Source organism: Phytophthora sojae (genome assembly GCF_000149755.1).
Source record: "Phytophthora sojae unplaced genomic scaffold PHYSOscaffold_2, whole genome shotgun sequence".
Taxonomy (NCBI): domain Eukaryota; phylum Oomycota; class Peronosporomycetes; order Peronosporales; family Peronosporaceae; genus Phytophthora; species Phytophthora sojae.
In genome coordinates, this window is record NW_009258116.1 from 4,729,997 (window position 1) to 4,746,658 (window position 16,662).

General features: G+C 53.7%; 6 protein-coding genes across 6 annotated transcripts; 3 read left to right on the forward strand and 3 right to left on the reverse strand.

Moving 5' to 3' along the window:
• Positions 1-155: 155 nt before the first annotated feature.
• On the forward strand, positions 156-1,178 carry PHYSODRAFT_484187 (hypothetical protein; the record flags this gene model as incomplete). The annotated part of the gene is made up of 1 exon (XM_009521246.1): positions 156-1,178. One exon carries the CDS (start codon positions 156-158, stop codon positions 1,176-1,178), a length of 1,023 nt encoding a protein of 340 aa, XP_009519541.1.
• A 312-nt stretch (positions 1,179-1,490) lies between these two features.
• Positions 1,491-4,824, reverse strand: PHYSODRAFT_482354 (hypothetical protein; the record flags this gene model as incomplete). The annotated part of the gene is made up of 5 exons (XM_009521247.1): positions 1,491-1,682; positions 1,744-2,559; positions 2,653-4,027; positions 4,088-4,451; positions 4,611-4,824. The coding sequence occupies 5 exons, from the start codon at positions 4,822-4,824 to the stop codon at positions 1,491-1,493; spliced, it is 2,961 nt and encodes a 986-aa protein (XP_009519542.1).
• Positions 4,825-7,523: 2,699 nt separating this feature from the next.
• Positions 7,524-8,841, reverse strand: PHYSODRAFT_344664 (hypothetical protein; the record flags this gene model as incomplete). The annotated part of the gene is made up of 4 exons (XM_009521248.1): positions 7,524-8,055; positions 8,134-8,315; positions 8,386-8,751; positions 8,830-8,841. 4 exons carry the CDS (start codon positions 8,839-8,841, stop codon positions 7,524-7,526), a joined length of 1,092 nt encoding a protein of 363 aa, XP_009519543.1.
• Positions 8,842-8,924: 83 nt separating this feature from the next.
• Positions 8,925-13,227, forward strand: PHYSODRAFT_478476 (hypothetical protein; the record flags this gene model as incomplete). The annotated part of the gene is made up of 8 exons (XM_009521249.1): positions 8,925-9,023; positions 9,104-9,612; position 9,827; positions 9,996-10,529; positions 10,790-10,870; positions 10,966-11,106; positions 11,590-11,638; positions 11,930-13,227. 8 exons carry the CDS (start codon positions 8,925-8,927, stop codon positions 13,225-13,227), a joined length of 2,712 nt encoding a protein of 903 aa, XP_009519544.1.
• Positions 13,228-13,806: 579 nt separating this feature from the next.
• PHYSODRAFT_311322 (hypothetical protein) lies at positions 13,807-14,595 on the forward strand (the record flags this gene model as incomplete). Its single annotated transcript, XM_009521250.1, has 2 exons — positions 13,807-14,331; positions 14,362-14,595. 2 exons carry the CDS (start codon positions 13,807-13,809, stop codon positions 14,593-14,595), a joined length of 759 nt encoding a protein of 252 aa, XP_009519545.1.
• A 202-nt stretch (positions 14,596-14,797) lies between these two features.
• On the reverse strand, positions 14,798-15,831 carry PHYSODRAFT_349884 (hypothetical protein; the record flags this gene model as incomplete). The annotated part of the gene is made up of 4 exons (XM_009521251.1): positions 14,798-15,287; positions 15,370-15,441; positions 15,516-15,597; positions 15,705-15,831. The coding sequence occupies 4 exons, from the start codon at positions 15,829-15,831 to the stop codon at positions 14,798-14,800; spliced, it is 771 nt and encodes a 256-aa protein (XP_009519546.1).
• Between the last annotated feature and the right edge of the window lie 831 nt (positions 15,832-16,662).

The window sequence follows — 16,662 nt, forward strand, 5'->3', positions numbered from 1 at the left end:
AATGAGCAACGATGATGCACTCGAGTTCGAATGTACCGTTACTGCCCACTTAAGTGTCGATACTTGTTCGAGACATCAAGGTATCATTGGCAACTTAAACGAGTATATTCGGCATCATGTCATTTTCCATTCCTCGAAGAGACGCCGGAACTACGATGGCGGCTCCCTCGTTCGCGCTGGGCGACGTCGTGCGCTTCGACCGCGGGCAGTACAGCCACCTGGCGCTGTATGTGGGCGGTAACCGTGTGGCGCACTTGTGGTCGCCCTCGGAGCGCGACTTCCAGGTGCGCGTGGACTCGATCCGCTCCGTGCAGCGCTCGAACGCCGCTGAGGCGTCCGAGCCGCCCGAGAAGTTCACAGACGAGCTCGACAAGAGGATGCTGGCGGACCACAATTTACAGCCGCTGGAGGGGGGCGAGGTGGTGCGTCGTGCCATGTCGCGGCTCGGAGAGGCGCAGTACAGCTACTTGGCGCACAACTGCGAGCACTTCGTGACCTGGGCGCGCTACGGCTTCGGCGCGTCGCCGCAGGTGGCGTCCAACGCTAACCAAGTGCTGGCAGGCGCCATGGTAGGCGCTGTAGTCGGCGGCATGGCTGGATTTGTCGTGGGAGGGCTCATCTCGCTGTTCACCAAGGCGGACGCACTCACGACGTCCTCTGGCGTGGGGGCTTCCATGGGTTCGGCGTCGGCTGGAATGCCAGCAGAGTTATCTAACGGAGAAGCGTCGTCGGAGGAAGGGAACGACCGCCAGAGTGAGACGGAGGAGCAGGTGCGTCGGGCTGCGAGGGAGCTGTTGTGGAATACTCTCCCGGCAGCTAGTGCGCCGGCGGCAATGGATGCGATGACGCAGATGGAGAATTGGGTTGAGACACGAAGACGCCGCGCGGCGGCGGACTCGGCGAGGAAGTACTCGGACGATCGCCACAATACTCTGGCGAACCGACTGGTGGAGGAGGAGTTGCAGTGCAGTATCTGCTACTCCGATTTGCTGCGCGTGCGAGCGGTGGCTTTCCCGTGCGACCACTTCACGTGCGCTGTGTGCTACGCTGCGGTCCAGGCCAACATGGAAGGGGAAAAGTGCTGCCCGTATTGCCGTCTGCCGATCGTGGATGCGGAGGAAATTCACAAGTCCACGAAGCTGCGAGCGAAACACCTCCTCCACAGAGACGATGAGTGATAGCTGGGATGTTCGGCGTTTCCCTCGAGTGTGCGTTTGTTGGGATGAGTGGATCTACTACTTGTATATTACATAGTTACGCTAATTTGTGGTCGCTCGCTGGGGTAACTTGACTAACACGAAACACTTCTGCCATTCTTGGTGATGCTACGGGCTTGACTTGCTAGTATGTCAGCAGCGTTGTCTCCAAAAATTCATAAAACGCGCTGCCAGGGTCAGCCGCAAGGTCTTCTGCAGGCCCGAATTCCACTGCTCGTCCTTCCTTCATGACAAGGATGTTGTCGAACTGGAGCACGTCGTCCAGGCGATGGGTTATGAGGAACAGAGTCGAGTCGCGGAAAGCCGTATCGAGCACGTTGAGCAGTGTAGATTGGTTGGCTTGGTCCACAGCAGAAAACGACTCATCCAGCACCACGATACGTGCCGGTCGCAGCACGGCACGTGCAAGGCACAGCATTTGACGCTCTCCCAAGCTCCAATTCTCACCATTGTCGGACAGCTCCGCTTCCAAGTTTGCCATGCTACCCTTCAGTCCGCAACGACGTAGCGCGTTCAGCAACGCCACGTCGCCGAACTCGTTAAACGGATCCAGATAATTGCGAACCGAGCACCTGTAGAACAGAGGCGACTGCGGGATGATGCACACATTAGTGCGCAGCGCGCTCAAGCTCAGCAGCGATGCATCAAGGCCGTCGACAATAATCCGTCCTTTTGTCAACGGGTGAACCCTGAACAGCGCCATCGCCAGCGAACTCTTCCCCGACCCGGTGCGGCCAACCACGCCAACCTTTTCACCTCCCTTCACGGAAAAGCTGACATCGCAAAGTGCCAGAGCTGCTTTCTCGTCACTGGACGAGCTCGCATAGCTGAAGGATACCTTCTCGAATACAACATCACCACGGTGAGGCCAGCTCGCTGGAATCGTCAACGGGTTACCTTCGTAGCTTTGCAGTTCCGGCTCAATCAGTCCGTACTTGCGCACTCGCTCAACATTTAACAGACACAATGCGACTTCAAGCAGCTTGGAACTGAGCGTGTAAACGTCCGAGTTGATGGTGAACACGTAGTAAAGCATGAGTCCCAGCTCAGCCGGCGAGATATTGTGCATCGATAGCAAGAACATCAGCAGTAGCATGTGAATACCCAGCACACGGTCGCAGCGGATCAACACGAATCGGTTGAACACCTCCGTGTGATACTGCCCCTTCATCAGTTCATCGGATAACACTCCATGCTCCACGCGGAAACGGTTGATCTGCTGCCGACCAAACGCGCGGATTGTCGCGGAACCGTCCAGCGCTTCTGAGATGAAATTTAGATTCGCAGCTTCGGCACGGAAAGAGAGCCGCAGAAGCCCCACCAGGAAGCCGAGCGTCATGAACTCTTTCACCACGTACAACACGATCAGGATAATGCTAGTACCAGCGACACCCGTGAAGTACCAAAGAATCCCATCAGCAGCGAGAATCGTCACGGCCGAACGGAACATGGCCATAAAGGCCAACGCGAAGGTTGTATCCAGAACGCGAATATCATTGAAGTATCTATTGAAGAGCTCCCCCACAGGCGTCGAGTAGAAGAACGTCATCGGTGCACGCAATAGTGCTGCTGTCATTTCGTGAAACATTCTGTTGGCGGAGTTGGCCATAGCGTGCGCATGCAGGACCGAGCTGGCAAACCCCGAAACCATTGAACTAAGCACCAGAACCCCATAAACTTTTGCAGAGCCGTCCATATTCGAGACGTCTCCATGGTCGACGCGGTCACTCCACTTCATAAGAAAGACGTCCTTCGATGTGACAGCGAATGCGTAAAGAAAGAGGAAGAATTTGGCAGGGACGTGGTATCGCATGCACTTGCCACCTTTGAGCAGCATTTTCCACGTCTTGAGAGAAAACCATTCTTCCTTCCACTTGAACTTCCTCGCCACTTTAATCCCGACACACTCCGATGTCACTGGTACTTGAGTGCTGCTTGAAGTGGCGACTGCTTTTGATGCAACTGGCTTGACAAGTACAGCAGCGGAGGATAGCGGCAATGCAACGGGTTGCCAAAGCGCTAGACCCCGAGGTTGTTGTGCACTCTTTTTCTGGCCATCCTGCTTGCTTTCACCTCGCCATGGCGGGAGCGAATTTCTCGGATCCACTCTCCTCGACGGATGACGACCGACATCCCAGCCCTTTTCGGCCGACTCGACCACAACCGTGAGATCTTTGACGCGAAGAACGTGATCTACAAAGCTCGACGACGAAAGCTCCCGATTGTGTGTGACCATCAACACAGTCTTGAACCGCAGCAGCTCCACAATGCACTTCGTGAAGATCTCGTTCTGGACAATGGCATCCACGCTCGCAAAGGGGCAGTCCAGTAAATAAATATCGGCATCGGCGTAGCAAGCACGTGCAAGTGCAATTCGAGCTTTTTGCCCACCAGACAGATTGATTCCCTTCGGCCCGACATGCGTGCTATCACCCTCTGGGAGCATCCGCAAGTCATCCTTCAGACAGCAGGCCTCGACCACGCACCAGTACTTTTGACTGTCAAATTCCGAGCCAAATAGAATGTTGTCGCGGATACTGAGTGTCTGCAACCACGGCTCCTGCGCACAGTACGCAATCTTGCAATCTTGCGCTACAAAAACGTCTCCATCGATGCATTTGGTATTGCCCAACAACGCATTGAGTAGCGTGGACTTGCCAGCTCCTGCCTTCCCCTGAAGCATAGCCAACTGCCCCCGTCGTAGGCGAAACGAAACGTTGGCCAACAGTGCCTTCCCTTCTTCTGACGATTGACCAAAGCAGGCATGTTCCATCGCCATCACTGTTTCAGGCCCGTTAGACCCCACGTTGCTAAGCTGCATATCTCGAGTCTTTTCGGCTTCGTTTTGTGCACAAGACTTTACGTCGCACTCGTTGAGGTAGCAGTCGATCTTGCAAAGGGATGCCTGGCCCTTGCTGGCGACGTCAAAGAGCCGCGCAGTGTTGGAGAAATGCGTCTTGATCCGACGGAGAAGCAATAGCGCTGGAAACACCCGCGCTGGAGAAAGCGCGCTGGTATCTTGCAGCGCGACCCACCCGAAGATAAAGATTGAAGCCAAGTTGGGTGAATCCACTCCGACGCAGTACTGCAACGCAGCCACGACATTAACCCTGCGACGCTCGCGGTTTTCCTCTTTCCGCGCGTGTTCAATCTTGCACTGCATCTTGTCCTCCCACGCATTGAGTTTGACCATCTGGATGCCCTTAAAGCACTCATGAATTACATTCAGCCGCGCTTCGATCTTCTTCTGCAGCTTGCGTTGCAGTCGACTGCCCGCCGCGGAGAGGAACTTAGCAAACACTGCCATAAACAGGAAGGCGATAGCGACAGGCTTGAACCTGATCCCAATCACCTGCACGAGGATGCACAGCTCGAATATAATCTGCAGCACACTGCGCCACAGGAACTGCATGTGCGTCACCATGCGCGCCACATTGGCCACGTCTTCCGCGTACAAATGCGCCACCTCCGCCATCCTCTTCTTGCCGCTCTCACTGTCGTAGCTCCCGACTGCATGGCCCGGGATATGCTCCGGCTGGCTAATGGTGTTCTCAAACACCAGCGCTCTCAGCGCCCCCACGATCTTAATATTGATCTTGAAGCCCATAAAGTGGCTGTGGCAATGCAGCAATACTTCACCCAGAGCCGTCACATATAATAATCCCAACAGCGCGTAGATCTGCGTCTGTGTGTACTCCCTGGAGATGGCCATAGCCAGTAGCATGTACAGCAGCACAGGCGTGCATGCGTCGCAGAGCAGGCTGGCGAGCTGCAGCGCCCAGCAGGCCACGAGCTTCCACCAGTGTGTGCGAATGATTGCGCTCTTGATCCTGCACCTGCTGCGGCCTTGGCGGCTCTGCGCGCAGACCTGTCGGAAGGCCGCCGCGGCCTCGGCGCTCGTGTGCTCCGCCGTGAGCTCCCACACCTGGCTCGCGTCCAGTTCGCTGTCCAGCTGCTTCTTGTCGAAGAACTCGAAGAAGAGTTTGCGCCACCAGGCGGTGGCCGGCGACTCGGGATGCAGAGACGGCAGCGACTTCTCTGTTGCATTGGCGGATGCTGGGTTTGGGCGCTTCTGGGAGGCACTAGCGGCGGACTTCTCTGTGTCTTTGAGCTCGCTCGAGGCGGAGAAGGTGCCGTACTCTGTCCTGCGTTCATGCGGGGAGCCCTTGGCGACCTTATCCCCGCCGTCAGGAGGTGCGCGCAGCGGCATGACACACCCAGTTTCTACTTGGAGGATTCTGAATGTACCAAAATGTAAACTACGGGCGTATTTTGTAATTTCTTTTGTTATTAAATTCACGATTCATTTTTAGAGCGTGTTCGCTGGGTAGCTGGAGATGGAGATGACCTCTCATCAACTCTATTTCTTGACTTTTGATTGGTCAAAATAGTTTAGTTCACAACGTGACAACTGGAGAATTACCCCGTCTCCTTCTCCAGCTCTGGGAGCTGGAGAAGGAGAAAGTAGCTGGAGATTGAGGCAGTTCAGCCGCACACACAATGAACGAAGAGGAAGCTGTACTGGTTGCTACACGCTCAGCTGTCGCACAGGTTGCAGTCCTCCTATCAGGAGAATCCGACGATGCGCCGCAAGGCCCTAAGGAACAGATTCGTACCGTGACCTCACTGCACTTTGAGCCCATGCTACAGACAGCCGCGTATGCAAGTTGGTTTGAAGACAATCTTCGCTGCACCAAGCCAACTTTCCTACGTATTGCTGCTGGTTTACTACGAGATCAAGGTGTTCTGTTTGCTGCTGCCAAAGTACGGCAGCATAGCTTTGAGAAGAAAGTTGCAGCCGTGTCAAAACGAGCCCGCAGCAGGGCATCAGCTGCTGCAGTCGTCCACGCAAAGGAGGGTTGCTTCGTAGCGATAGACGTTTCACCAGTATTGGCCTTCTTCTTCTGATTCCCAACGCGGCGATGTGAGTCTTGGTTGCGGGCTGACGCAGCTACAACTCCGAGCGCAAAAAGCTGGCTGGGTGTCTCTGAATGCGGCAGCGCCAGCGAGGAAGTGCGGGCATCCAGCTCCGTTTGAGTAGTGGCCGGTGTCGCATACACAGTCTGGGCAAGAGCAACATCAGAGGCAGGTATGTCCAAACTGGCAGCAGCAAGGTGAGGCAGAGATTAGGACGATTGGTGCACGATGAGGGCGTAACACAGTAGGGTGGTGGGGACTGTGGCCAGAGCCTGCCATGATCGTAAGGGCGAAGGAGTTCGCTCGCCGCACTCAGGCTTGAGCTCCTGAACTCGAAGTAGATAGAGAAATACGGATTACCTGCGGGACACAGCCCAAAGACCCTATCCGGGGGTGACGGTCGCCGATAATGTGTCCTCCCCACCGTTCCTATCCGAGGACGTCTGGTCCGACGGCCAGTAGCTGTCTGGTAGTGTTGACGTGTCTGCCTCGCACTTTGATCTCTCTCGCTACGTCCACCGGGCTACCTAGGTGGACGCACTACTCTCTCTCTGGCTGCTGAACCAGCCGACGTGCGATGGAATTGGCGTGGTGGTTCGGGAACTAGCTACACATGTTTGTACTTCTGAAGTAAATGGATTGAAAGGCACAATAAAAGGTGAATTGTTTTACTACTACACTGTAGAAGTTCACATTATTGGTAGATCAAACGGTGAGGCTTAGAAATCTGTTCTGCAATATGCTGCGTTCGTGCAGGCTGGAAGCTGCAGCCACGCCCAAGGTACTGTACGCCCACTACCAGCTCCGTGCCCGCCAGTAGTACTGGAGTTGGCTGGGAGTTTGGTCCCGGCTTTTTCCATTATACTGAGTTTTGTATAGGGGAGGTTAGGGAGGTTAGGAAGGTGAGATTAACCTTACCTTAACCTGTGGGAGGTTGGAGGTTTGTAAGGTAAGGTTGACAGGACTAGTTAAAGCAGGTCAGCGATCACCTTTTGGCCCGTCAATGTGCGGTGCAAACGAGTCGTGGTCGCGTCGTGGGTGGAAATGCAATGCAAGCGCGACGCAAGGTCTTCAACGTGTCTTCACTTGTTAAACGCGCAAGCAGCCGAGCCCCGATTGCGCGCGCTACTGCCATGACCAAAGCACCTTCCTGTAGCTGAGACCGTCCTCCTTGTTCGGCCGCGTCCAGCTTGGCGCTCGGTCCAAGACTTGACCCAAGTTTTGACGGGCCGGATGGATACCGGAGCGCTTCAAGTTGAAATCGGTAGCTACAGTTGCCGTGTGTTGCTCTCACCTCAGCAGTGGACGGACATGGACGAAAACGATCAGCTCAGCGTCCTCGTCACCCACCACTCGCTGAGCATCGGCGTCATTCTGAGCCAGAAATTCTTACGCGCCCTTGGTCTTGGGCGCCGCTTGCCTCGCCAGCACGAACCTGACAACACTTGTCAGCACGATGGTCGCGACTGTCGCGGCGTACGTTGCGAAGGTGAGTGGTTCGCTCGGCAAGCGGCACGCGGTGACTTTCGGTGGTCGCTTCATGCCAGCAAGGCCCGCCCGGGGCAGCCGCAACAGCGCGTAGCTTGGGTCGGGACGCTGACCCCACGAGAACGCCGGGACGGTGTACTCCATGGCCACCGCGTCGGGGTGCTGGTATTCGCACCAGGCGTGCGTGTGGCCCGAGAGCACCAGGCTCGGCTGCACCTTGTCCAGCAGCTCCGCTGACAGCGCGCGCGAGAGCACGTGGTGGTGGGTCTCGTACTTGAAGCCCGGGTGCTCGTACGTGACATGACCCGACTCGCGCAGTCGCTCTTCCCCGCACTGGAGATCGTCCATGCGGAAGAGCGGCAAATGCGTGAGCAAGATGACACTGCCAGGCGCGCGCGCTCGCAGATCGGCAAAGTTAACGCTCTCCAGGAAGCTGCAACAGCAAAGACAGCATAACCACGTAAAGACCACGTTCTATCCCCAAAGTACGCAGGTTAATGTAGTGCTGCACCTTCGCGCCTCTGTCCTCACTGCCTCGCTCGCTACGTCCGAGTCCAGCGCCATTGTGTTGAGACTCACGAATGTGTGGCCCCCGATCTCGTCGATGCGGTTGGCAGCTCCGAACGTGACTTCGTAGCGCTTGAGGTCCTCGATCCGCATCTCCCGGCCGAATGACGTGTCGTGGTTGCCAACCTAGACAGTCATACACAGCGTCAGCGTCACCTCCATTGCCATCACCCTCGTCCCAATCTCAATCCCGTACCAAGTACAGCGTCTTGAGCGGCAGGAAGCTGGCGAAGGCACTGAAGAACCTGTCCGCATACTCGTCCCAGTGTGCGTCGGGCGTCCAGCGGCTGCCTTCGTCGAATTGGTCGCCCAGCACGAGCGCCACCTCCGGCTTGTGCACGTCAACGGCCGCCCGGGCGGACGCGCGCACCTGCCAGTCCACCCAGAGCCGCTCGGCGCCCGAGCGCCTCCTCCTGCCCAGCAGATGCACGTCCGTCACGACCAGCACCCGAAGTGAGTCCGCATCGTCCGCCGCCCGCTGGACCTGCAGCTCGCAGCGCCACGCCTGCAGGTAGAAGAAGCCCGCTTGGCACAGCAGCACGGCCGCCGCGACCAGCGCAAGCTGCCACCGCGCCATGATTTGGGTAGTTAATTGTGGTAAAATGCGTATTTGTGGTATATCTGGATTTTGGAATGTAACTTCTATGTACATTTGGAAACCTATTTGGGGTTGGATATCTGATCTGTGACTGCTCAAAAGATATGTGGACAGTTGAAGCGTCATTTGTGGCAACAATGGCGACGCTCGAAGCTACCGGTGCTCTGGAGGAGCTCCTGCGGCAGCAGCGCTCTCTCGTAGATCAAACGCTGTTCCCGCTGCTAGAGGACGCACCGGTACGTGTTCTTTGTCATCTACGTAGTGAACTGCGCTTTGGTTTAGGCGATTTTTGGCTCATGCGTTCGACTTGTGGCAGCTCGGAGGCCTGCTGCAGCTTTTCCAGTCGACGCTGCTGGCTCTGCAGAGTCAAGAGCCGTCTTTTTGGCAGCTGCAAGTGGTGAAGTTCATCCGGAACGTGCTCAAGACGCGGGTGGGCGGCTGCGTGCGAGACGCGGTGAGATCTGCGGCCTCTGAGGAGCCGCAGGACCCTGTGCAAGTTGTTGCAAGTGCCAAAGCTCATGTGGAGAAGAGCAGCGAGCTGGAGGGCGCCTTGAGACAACTGAGAAGCGATGTGGAGCAGGAGGTGGCCAGGTTGACGCGTCTGCTGAGTGCTGAAAAGGAGAACAAAAGGGGGTTTGAAGGTACAGACGAGCACTTCCTGGATCAATTCTGGGACAAATTGCAGAAGCTGGCGGACTCGAGAGAGATGCAACCGAAGTCGGACGAGGAACGAGAAGCTGAAAGGGCTGAGGAGTCGGAGAGCTGCTCCTTCGAGGTGCTCACGTTCGACGATGATCTGGACGATGTGTCCAGGTCCGCAATGAGGTGGGCGATTAATTGGGCAATACCAACAGGGGAACACGAGGGTTTATATCGACTAACTGGTTGTGATCTGTGAATTGGGATACAGTTTTCCGTGCATGGAGGATTTTCCTGGGACGGTTATACGGATGCAGAGCACTGATGCGCTGGAACGTGCGGTGGCGCTGGACGAGTTGATGCAGGTAAGAGGAAAATGTTGGCTCTTTTGGCTTCGAAGCGTACCAGATTTTTCACAACGTCACTGTGCGTGGTCTGTGTAGGTGCCCATTGTGGAGATCGTTCACTCTGGACCAGTATTCCTTGCTGCGTGTTCTGCGACTGTCGGGTTGTTCCTCGATGTTGATATCCGGGGAGAAAAATGCGATACTGCCGAACGTGCTAAAAAGGTTATATTCGACCTGATGAGCCAAATTGAGGACGCTGCTCAATTTCTGGAACTGTATGGAGCTGTCCTCGAGTTTATGGGGTTGCAATTGAATTCGGACAAACTGAACTTGGATCGCCAGAGCCTTTTTGAAAGTGCCGATGCGCACTCTATTGCCGTTTTGGATTGCTTTCGTGTTTTGCACGCGCTGATTTGCCGAGTTACGCGGCACTGGGTGTATTTTTCAGCTGATGCACTCGCTCGAGTGATGTTCTCGACGTTTGATCTCCTGACGATGTACTCCAAGACGGAGACTGAAGTCGAAGCAAAGCGTGCCAATCCTCTTCTGATGATGGCCTTGATCGATGATTGCCCCATGCAATGGGTTAGATTGTGGCTACTAAATTGCCCAAGTGCACGGCAACTGTTTGTAGCGATGGAGGAGTCGGGTTTCATCGCTGATTTACTTCAGTACATGTCTCGAGTTCGGCCTTTGGCTTTGATAAAATCGACAACGTCCGCAACCGACGTCATTGAAAAACGCGCTGTTCAGAGTGTAAGTTGGTTTTGTATTTTCAGATAGTTCACCGCTGGCTAATTCGTTTCTCCATGGGTTTCTTGTCGTAGGCACTGGCTGTTCTATCATACGTCTGCGAGTACCAAGAGGGTCGAGAGCTTTTAAGTCGATGGAGGCGTGTGTCTGCACACACCTACATCAAGCAACGACATACCTCCTGGGGGAGGCCGGCCCTGGAGATCATTGCGGCCGAGAACGACTCAATTTTCCGCTCAGTGCAGCCTGAAGCGATATACCAGGAGCAACATGAGGAACTGGACGCTGACTACGAGTACCTCGGTTCGGGTGTTATTGACGCACTCATCCTATCAATCACATCGGTACTGGCACATTTCCTCAATGCTGGTTATTTGTCACAACATTATTCAATTGAGGTGCTGATCTTTGTTTGATTGTATAATATTATTTGCTGTAGGTAATCGTGACGATACCCAGACATTCGCAAACGATCGTAAAAGATTCATACGACGACCTGTGGACAAAGGCTATCTCTAACAGTGTTGCAACATATCTTCATGCAGCATGCGGCGGTGATCTAACCGCAGGGCTTGTAATGGTACGTTGCCAATATATTTTTCTCGGTATTATTTTTGTTCATGGCTGTGCTGTACTTAGTAGATATTAATCCCTTGCGTACTTGCAGGTCATTGATTCTGGTTGGATGGACATTTTGTCCAGCATGAAAGAATCTGAAGAGAACAGTCCATGGTTTCCGTTTAGGCAACAGAAAGACATCACCGAAGTATGCGATTTGGTCGTTGGCAGCGTGTCAAAAAGAATCCGGAGTGGTGCCCTTAGCAAACTATCGATTCGACTGACTGGGCTGCTACTGGTAAACATGATCCTGCAGAGCATGACTGTGACCAATTTCAAGGCTCCAGTACCAAGCATTGACAACACAAAGCTAATTTTTGAGACGTGCAAGCGCGTCTTACAATTCTGGAGGAAGGAAACGTGGTCTCCGAGTGAAAGACTGATTTATGAGGGTTATCACAAGAAACTCTTGAAGTCGATCACGGATTTGACATTAATCCCACAGACATTCAGAATAGCGCAAGAAGTTGGGCTTGTCAGTGAACTTTGGGAAGGTCGCAACGTAATATCCACGCAAGATCACGAGCTGCAGTTCCGTGGCCATAACGTCCGTGCGCTGGGCAGTTCCGTGCCTGGAATTCGCTACGCCCACGATACATCAATATTGAATACCTACTTGCTCGAAATGAACGACAAATGGCAGGGGTTTGCAACAATTGATTTCCGAGAACTTTTGGCCTGCTTATGCGCTCCAGCATCCGCGAAGGCTTGTTTCAGCCTCGATGGGGTACAAACAACCATATATCGGGTTATCGCGCAATTTCGAGAGAGTGCCGACTTCGCAGTGGCAATAAACAGCCCCGAGCATGAATGTCCTCCCCAGCTAACCCACCTGGTTAGGCGCCTACGTCTATTGCAATGCTGTTTGAGTACGCAGTACGCTTCGTCGTCCTTGCTCTTAAATGAGTGCGGCCTGTTGGTTGAATTCCTTTCGAGGGCTCTGACACGCCACGTGAAAGGGGAGTGTATGAGATCGTGCGATGCTGAAGATACCTGCTGTGTGGCGTTTTCGCTGGTTCTCTCGCTCGTTTCAAGCGTCCCAGCGTTGCTCGAGTGCAGTGGTCTGATTGCAGAGCTCAAGTTATTAAACCTTGATGCCAAGAGTGTACAGCAACGTGATGTGTTGTGTGGTGATAGCGAGATTCTAGGCTCGTGTTCGCTGCTTGAGAAGCAACTTTGCTACGAGTTCGAGTTTGTTGGAGGCGCGGGTGAGAGAATCCCTCGGTGTGAGCTTTGCGCCTTCGATGGGTATTCCCGGCAGAATGGCAGTACGGCAGCTAACGTCAAAGAATCGGAAGTTAAACACGCTTCAGAGTTCATCGTTACGCTGCGAGATAAAATACTCCAAGCGATTCACGATGGCGTCAAGAGCGGCTCGTCAGTGCCCATGGATTTTGTGCTGATCTCGCAAGCTTCGTGGGAGATGGTTAACGAGCTGGAAAGTAAACTCGTGGTCTCAACAACTTCCGGCACTTCCAGATCAGCGGCTGCGTTCACCGAGGTCTTCGCAAAACTCGTGTACAGCCTCGTACCTAGCAACCGCAGTCGTTTAGACGTTTCTAACATCGGGGCGTTGGATGGCAACACCGGTGTTTACTCGGGACAAGATGCTGCAGAGTTCTTTCCGACGGATTCGGGGCGAAAACTCATGAATCGGCTCTACAAGAACTACACAAGTGGTTTATCACTAGAATCTTCGCCCACCTTGCTACACTGTATCGTGAAAAAGTTCGGCAAGGCGGCCATGGACTGTTTTCCGGTTACGGTGTTGATGATATTGTATCCAACCTACGACGAAGCAGATATCCTGCGATTCCTATCGCATTGTCTTACCACTCCGTCAGGTTGCTTCCTCTGGCCAAGAAGTGCTGCTAAGCGAGGTAATGAAGCTGACGGAGTGAATGAAGTATCACCAGCAATGTTGATTGCTGAAGGGGTTGAGCTCATACTGGAGCGAGAGTTTCCACTGGTAGGTTTACACTACACTGTCAACACCGATGAAGTATTCCCTACTTACTATCGTCTGTTCCTTTCTCGCGACAGGTTTTGCGAACCATCGATCGATGCCACTGCTCGCTTCTGAGTCTCGTGCAGCGTTGGCACAGCCAAAGCTTTTGGAATTATTTCGACTGGGAAAACATCGTACTCTACACCTACTTCAGCGTTTTGTATGGAGTTGAGTTCCAGGTAGGCAGGACCTGACGCATGGTTGTTTATGAAATAGGAGCACTAACGATGCGTGAATTTTTACCATCTTGCTGGCAGGTGTACATCATAGTCGCGATTTTGAAGCACTTAGAGCCAACAATGCGGGAGCTGACGGCCAGCCACAACTCTCAAAGCCTCTCGCCTTTCCTCAAGCTCATTCGAGAGCCTATTCGAAACTTCCGCTTTAGCCAGTGGCGGCCACTGCTGCTTTGTCTTCGAAGCGATTATCACCAGGAGGTGAGAGCCGTCTTGTTTCCGCCCAAGTCAGGGTAACTTACTTTAGGTACTACAGTAGTAAGTCAGTTTACGTGAGGTTATCACTGACGTCATCAAGTCCTGCGTGGTGCTTCGGAGTGATGCAATCCTGCACTGCCATGGTCTTTTATCTCCACATAATTGAAAACACAATCCAGAACACACTTTCCCTCCTCCTCGAGGCCAGCAAACTCCAGTCATGACGCAAACGATCGGCTTCGTTGGGTTTGGCAACATGAACTCCACCATGGCCGAGCACGCTATCAAGGCAGGCTACCGTGTCATTTTGAGCAACTCCAGAGGTCCAGCCTCTCTGTCCGCCGCTGTCGCGAAGCTGGGACCTCAAGCAAGCGCAGCAACCGTCGAAGATGCAGTGGAACGAAGTGACATCGTGTCGGTCTCTATCCCTTTGGAGAACGCCTTCCAACTCCCCGTCAAGGCGTTTGCTGGGAAGATTGTCATCGATACGATGAACTACTACCCAGAGCGGGATGGATACTTTGAAGAGCTCGACAAGCGTCTCTACACGACCAGTGAACTAGTTCAGTGTCACTTGGAAGGCTCCAGCATGGTTAAGGCATTCCACAACCTCGACCAGTTCCATTTCCACTACGGGCCTCGACCTGAGAACGACCCCGAGCGCTGGGCACTCCCCATTGCAGGTGATAACGCCAACGCTAAGGAGGAAGTGAGTGCGTTTATGACTACCATCGGCTTTGACCCTGTTGACTGCGGGTCTCTCGCTGAGAGCTAGCGGATCCAGCAGAACACGCCACTCAACTGCACCCCGTACATCGGCAAGCTACCAGAAAATGCTTCACCTCGCGAACTGTACGAATGGGTCAAGCAAGATCACACGCAGGTGGTCAAGGCAGCGGATATTCGAGCTTTGGCTACTACGGTGGTGAACTCAGGCCGTGTCGGACAGCTCTTCTCGGATTTTCCGTCAAAGTACGGGGAGCTGTTCTCCATGAAGTTCGAGGAGTAGTAGCTTTTTGACGATGCAGTAGCCCGTTGGGTGAACTAAAGCTAAGGTGTGTAGCGATGTTTGCTCGAATGCACAACTAAGTCTTGGTTTCGAGGCATGAGTTTGTACTTCATAAGTATAACCGAAGTAGTGGAAACACTGGAAATTCAAAGCGTTACTGTAGGTGGTAGCGATCTTGCAAGGTCAAGCGCTAGGCGTCGAATTAGACTCTGCGCTTGCGACCGAAGTGAATACTCTTGGGAATACGAAGCTCACGCATGCTTTCCTCCAATTCAGCCATGTCGACATCGGTGACTTCACTCTGCGCAGATTCGATGTTGGGATCACCACGGGGAATTCCCTCGCCCACTTGCATGCCAGAACCTTCTTGCTTTGCCTGTTCCAAGAGCTTCTTCTTCTTCTGTTGTCGTCTCCGCTTTCGCGCCTCGCGTTTCTTCAAGGTTTCGGCATCCACGTCAGGCTCCTCAGGCCGTTCCTGCTTGGCACCCGAGTTCTCTTTGCCCGCCTTGCCCTTCTTCTTGTTCTGGTTGCGTCGCTGGTGGAACGAAAACGACTCCGGGTACTGGTGCACTTGGATCAGGTGCCGGGTCCGCTTGTCGTCGTGCTGGAACGTCTTCGGACAGCCATCGACCAAGCACACGTACAATGGTTTCTTCTTCGAAAGGATTTTGAAGAAAGCATCATGGGTTTCACTACCAGAAAGTTCCATAAAGCTTCTAAGTGAGCCTATTACCCTTTCTAAGGTGTGAAGCAAGCTGTTGCAATGACCCTTACCTTATGTGGATATCTAATAGACGAAGACTCAGAAATGATCGCGAGCATTCCCGACAAATGTTGCGGTGCAACCTGTATGCACGCAATAAGCCACAAAATTTAGGCTTCAACAAGAAATGAGATGATCGAGAAGAGGAGGGCCGTACATGTCGTAGTGTTCCTCATACGCCGCAACGGACTGGAAGCTCACATCGCAGTTGGCCAGTCGACATGTTATAGCGGGGGATTCTTTGATATCTTGATCGCAAGCTTCCTCCAGCTGTACCATTGACCTGTTTCACAAAACTCACAAAACGCATGAGCCAATATTCGGGAGCGTCCTCTCAACAACCCACTGCTCTCGCACTCTGGCGCTTGGTAGTACTTGGTCGCCCACAGACGCGTGCCAGCATCGAACAGCGGGTGCTCGGGTGAGTACTTGCGGATGAACTTGCCGCCCGGGAGCTCCCGGATCTGCTCCATCCTAGTGAATTGATTTCCAGGAATGAGAAAAATGTTTTCGAGATACGAATTGCGAAAAAGTATGAGGTAACGTAGTGTCGGCATTATCATTATTTCGGTGGGGTTGCTGAGTGTCTTGTGGCTTACTATATTGGTTGTTGTCGGTGCAGGAAAGATCGAAGGCTTGGCAGCATGGTGCTTTCAATCGCTTGTCAACTGCTCGTTTCGGGCTCGTCTTCGACATTCGGGGGATTTTCCGCGTGGTTGTTCTTGTCGACTGGCTCATCTTCTTGGAGATCAGGAGCGGGTGCCTTGTCCTCGAGAGCCATCGCCTCCAGCATGAGTCGACACGCCTCCTGCTTGACGCATTCGCTGACTTCAAACGCGAATCGAATCGGTGCACTGTTCAGTGACAAGCAAGGGAGACATAAGAGTTAGCATTTGAAGGCTACTCGAGAACGCCGTTTGCCGTGGCGGGACTTACCGACAGTACGGGCACTCTCTGCGTGGCAACAGACCGAGGCACGGGGCGCACATGTAGTGCGAGCACTTCAGGACCATAACCTTGAGCTGCGTGAAGTCCATCCAGCAAACGCTGCGGACAAAACTCAAGCAGGTTAAAATGATTTGTCCAGTACAAGTCAACGCCACCCAGGAGCATCGTGCGTACCCGCACTCCATGCGATCTCCGGCCAGTCGCTCCGATAGACCTCCGGCTGCCGTGAACCGGACTCGGAACTCCGCTGAAGGCTGGTCGTAGAGCAGAAACAGCAGCGCTACGTTACGTTGGGCACATTGGGTCAAGTGTCAGCTACGATGCTCATCGCGATGTACTTCCTGCAGATGCAAACT